The sequence below is a fragment of the Salvia miltiorrhiza genome, chromosome 3 (assembly GCF_028751815.1).
Source record: "Salvia miltiorrhiza cultivar Shanhuang (shh) chromosome 3, IMPLAD_Smil_shh, whole genome shotgun sequence".
In the NCBI taxonomy this organism is placed as follows: domain Eukaryota; kingdom Viridiplantae; phylum Streptophyta; class Magnoliopsida; order Lamiales; family Lamiaceae; genus Salvia; species Salvia miltiorrhiza.
In genome coordinates, this window is record NC_080389.1 from 59,138,000 (window position 1) to 59,142,566 (window position 4,567).

General features: G+C 35.1%; 1 protein-coding gene across 1 annotated transcript; it reads right to left on the reverse strand.

Moving 5' to 3' along the window:
* Positions 1–505: 505 nt before the first annotated feature.
* Positions 506–3,881, reverse strand: LOC131019075 (uncharacterized). The gene is made up of 2 exons (XM_057947755.1): positions 2,933–3,881; positions 506–631 (listed from the first exon to the last, which is right to left on the reverse strand). Exons 1-2 carry the CDS (start codon positions 3,879–3,881, stop codon positions 597–599), a joined length of 984 nt encoding a protein of 327 aa, XP_057803738.1. The 3' UTR covers positions 506–596.
* Positions 3,882–4,567: the final 686 nt, after the last annotated feature.

The following is a 4,567-nucleotide window of genomic DNA, read 5'->3' on the forward strand; positions in this document are numbered from 1 at the left end:
GAAAAGGGAACTTAATCTTTCTCCACTAATATAATAAAATAAAGATTTAATAAATATATAGAACAAAATTTTAATAAAATCGACGAAACATTTTAAAATCGGGTCCCATTGCAGACACATGACCAAGTTATGATCCACACATATGGTGAATGCAATACCTAATGCAAATTAAAATAAACAATAATTAGAAATATTAGAAATCAATTTTCTCTATTTTATTCAAATCAATTTTACACTTAACTTCACCAATTTTACCTGTTCCTACCACCGTGATAGGCTTGAATCTCATTCGAAATAGATTTTCAGACGATTCACCCATGTAAACCACGTCTGAACATCCATCAATTTGCAATCACTTGCTCAGTTTAATTCGAACTTCTTTTATACAACATACACCATTTATAGCGGGATCACAAGCAAATCTGTGACGCCCCAATTTTCTTATTAAATAAAAAGAAGTACTTTGAATAAAAATAATAAGATTTCAATACTTAAATAACTAAAATCAAATCCAACTGAGAAATGTAAATAAACATCATAAACTGAGTCTTTATTCCAATTGAAAATAAAACATTATTCTTCTTTTATCTTGACCATCACTCGCCCTGCCTCTCATCGCCCGAGTCATCTCCTGAAAAAGATATTGTTTTGGGGTGAGTACAATAAACTCAGTGGGGTGCATTTATCCATATTATAAGAATCACAACAAAATATAAGTGCAATAAAAATTGTCTGCTCTTTCATATTGCCCGAAAGCAATAACTTTCTGTCTCTTAGCCTGAAGGCTATATAACTTTCTGTCACATATAGCCCGTAGGCTATAACTTTCTTTCTCATATAACCCGTAGGCTATATAACTTTCTGTCTCATATAGCCCATAGGCTATAACTTTCTGTCTCATATAGCCCGTAGGCTATAACTTTCTTTCTCATATAACCCGTAGGCTATAACTTTCTGTCTCATATAGCCCATAGGCTATAACTTTCTGTCTCATATAGCCCGTAGGCTATAACTTTCGGTCTCATATAGCCCATAGGCTATAACTTTCTGTCTCATAGCCCGGAGGCTCTGCCTGCTTCTCACACATATAAATTGAGTAAAACGTATAATAAGGATAAATGTTAAATGCAACGTTATAACCCCACCTTAACCTTTCTTGAGTAAATCTTGCAATTAAATAATTAAGTCTCGCGCGCCGTTCCTAAAATGAATTATGAAATCATAATTAAAATATGCTTAAACAATGAATGCACATGAAGATGGATCTATAAATGTAAATAAAATCTTTTTCTATTGTTACTAATATTTTACTAATCAAAAATATTTTAAATACTAAAATACAACAATTACAATATGTATTTGATAGTATAAAATCGCAACTCACTAACATAAATAAATAACGAGGAAGACTTATATATATATATAGTTATTATTACTTAAATAAATAAACGACTATATATATATTTGTATGTATTCATCAACATTTATTAATCAAAATCAGATACATTAAATATTACATATGTGATATTTAAAAATACTTAAAGGAAAATATCTCATAACTCATTTAATATATATATATATATATATACACACACACTCATACAAAAAGGTCAAACTAAAATTCATGCTTTAAAGCATTAAATCAAAAGAAAGATGTATAAATGTTTATATACGTATGATCATCACTATTATATTTATACTAATTAAGCATTAAACAAAAAAAGATAGGTGGGTTGGTTTTTAGACCAGCAAAGGTGATTAGCAATATTATATATATATATATATATATATATATAATATAAAGAAAATGTGGAATAAGAATTGATAAGCAATCTAATCACTTAAAGGGAATATAATACAGTTTTCTGACTAGCAAGAATTTTGACAATAGAAAATAACATATGCTTTCAATGTGACGGGAATGAACAAAATACAAAAACAAAAGAATGCAAAAGTAACACAGAGAGCGGACAAAGGTTTACCTCACCCTAAGATGAATAGAAGAATTGGGTGATTTTTAGGTGTGAGGAAGAGAATGAAGAGGGGTGATATTTATACTAGGAGCTAGGGGTTTAATTTTGGTACAAGGATCAATCAAAGACAATCATTCCAAAATTTTGATTTAGTAAGAAAGGAAATATGAATTAGGACAAATCTTACTTAAAATAATAATAATAATAATAATAATAATAATAATAATAATAATAATAATAATAATAATAATAATAATAATAATAATAATAATAATAATATTCATGATTAGAATTTATTAAAAAAATACTCATGCTCATGCAATATCTAGGCGCGGCTTATAAAACTTAAAATTTAATTATTGAAAATAATTAAAAATTCAACATTTGAAGTTTAAAATATTTTGGGTCACTACAACCTTACCAACTAAAAAAAAAATTTCGTCCTCGAAATTACTTACCTAAGTCAAACAAAAAGAGGGTATCTAGATCTAATGTCATCTTCTTTTTCCCATGTAGCACTATTATGGTCATGCCTACTCCATTGGACTTAACTAGAGGGATTTCTTTACTTCTTAACTCACGAACTTTTCTATACAAAGTGGCTATCGGGTGCTTATCATAAGTTAGGCCCTATCAAGTTTTAGCTCGATGTGATTCACAATGTTTCCTGAGTCGTGGATGAATTTTCTCAAAGACGAGACATAGAAGACGTTATGTATCGAAGTCAAGTTTGGTGGCGACGCTAATCGATATGCTACCTCACTAACTCTTTAGGCTTGATATAACGAGGTCCTAGTTTTCCTCCCTTGTCAAACGATCTATTCCCACCACCTTTCCTGAGGGAATTCTTACCTTCAAGGGTTGTATCAGCTTTTCGTAAAATCTCCTTGCAATAAACGAATGCAAAGCACTAGAAAGAAATAGTACTAGAGCAGTCTTGTTCGAAACAGGTAAGATACCTGACATAGTCTGAGCCTCTCCATCCATCTCTTCCTGGTTCATGGCATAAACCCGTGCCTCTCCCTTGCGGGCACCATTGTTGTTGTAATTTTGGTTCCTTCCCCTGTTGTTGTTGTTGTTGTTGCCCTGATTTCTTCCCCAGTCATTGTCCCTATTCCGCCAAGTCGGGACGTTGTTGTTGTTCGAGGCGTTCGTACTTCGTGTTTCTGGGCAGTTCATCGCCATGTGTCCTCCTTTGTGACATCGAAAGCATACGTTCTCGCCAGATTTGCACTCTCCGAAATGGTAACGCTGACAACGTGGACAAAGAGGTTTGTGCGGCGCCAATTCTTGGTCGTCTCCCACATTACTCCTTGGTTTCTTTTCTGGCTGGGAGTTCCTCATTTTGTCTTGATCATCCCAGTGCCTCTTTTCTCCAGTATGTTGAGGTCGAACCACAGAGTTGTCCAGTTTCAGGCGTGATGCGACTGCTTGGGCTCGTTCTAAGATTTCCGAGTATGATGTGATGTTTAGAGCTGCTAAGTTCCCTCCAATCTCAGGGCGTAACCCAATTTCAAATCTCAAGGCCTTCTTTTCATCAGTGTCCACTAAGTGGGGGGCGAAACGACCTAGTTGGGTAAATTTCCGCTCGTATTCTAGAACGGTCATGTTTCCTTGCTCCAAGTTCATGAGCTCTATCTCCTTTTGTTTGCGAAAAGCCCTTGGGAAATACTTTCCCATCACTTTCTCCTTGAACGTTCCCCAGGTGATAGCTCTCATCTGCTCTTCAGTGAGGGCAGCGGTTTCCGACTCCCACCAGTGTCCTGCATCGTCTGTTAGTTGGAAGGCTGCACATGTCACTTTCAAGTCGTCCCTGCAACGCATGTAGTTGAAAATGCATTCCATCTGGCGCATCCACTCCTCGGTCCCTAAGGGTCCTTCATTCCCTCTTAGAATTGGCGGTGCCATGCTTCAAAATTGAGCTACTATTCCATTTCCACCTTCTGCTTGAGGTTGATGCGGTTGCTGAGGCAATACTCCTCTCAGTGCTTGTGCAAGCACGTGGGCCAGCGTATTAACGCCATTTCGATTTCGATTCCTATTCCCCATCGATTGAGTGGCTTCGCTATCAGATTCTTCGTCTGCCGGAGGTCTCCTGTTACCCCTTGTTCTGGCCATAATCTAAAATAGTGCGGTATATAGTAAGAGTTGTGCGATAAAAACAACGATAGGTACTAATTCTCATTGATTCTAAGAGATTCGTCGTCCCAATTCTTGTACACGTGTTGGCACCGCTGTACTTATTCTACAGGTTTTGCGTGTTCTAATATCATCTAGATAAGTAATCTCGAGGACATGAGAAGAAAAAAAAATGAAATAAAATCTAACTTCATCAAGAAAACTTAAAGCATCATAAATATACTTTTGACTTTTACCTCACTCGGTAGCGATGTGGCGGCTGCGATGATGGTCATTTTTCTTAAAAAGATTTTTATTGCAAGTCTACAGAAACGTAGACCTGCTCTGATACCATACTGTGACGCCCCAATTTTCTTATTAAATAAAAAGAAGTACTTTGAATAAAAATAATAAGATTTCAATACTTAAATAACTAAAACTCAAATCCAACTGAGAAATGTAAATAAACATCATAA

What these genes read in the sequence shown, in the direction of transcription:
- LOC131019075 (XM_057947755.1), bottom strand. Translation starts at nt 3,881, where the DNA reads ATGGCACCGCCAATTCTAAGAGGGAATGAAGGACCCTTAGGGACCGAG. An exon ending in AGAGGCTCAGACTATGTCAG is followed by an intron (nt 632 to 2,932) that starts GTATCTTACCTG and finishes TATCTTTTTCAG; the next exon opens with GAGATGACTCGGGCGATGAG.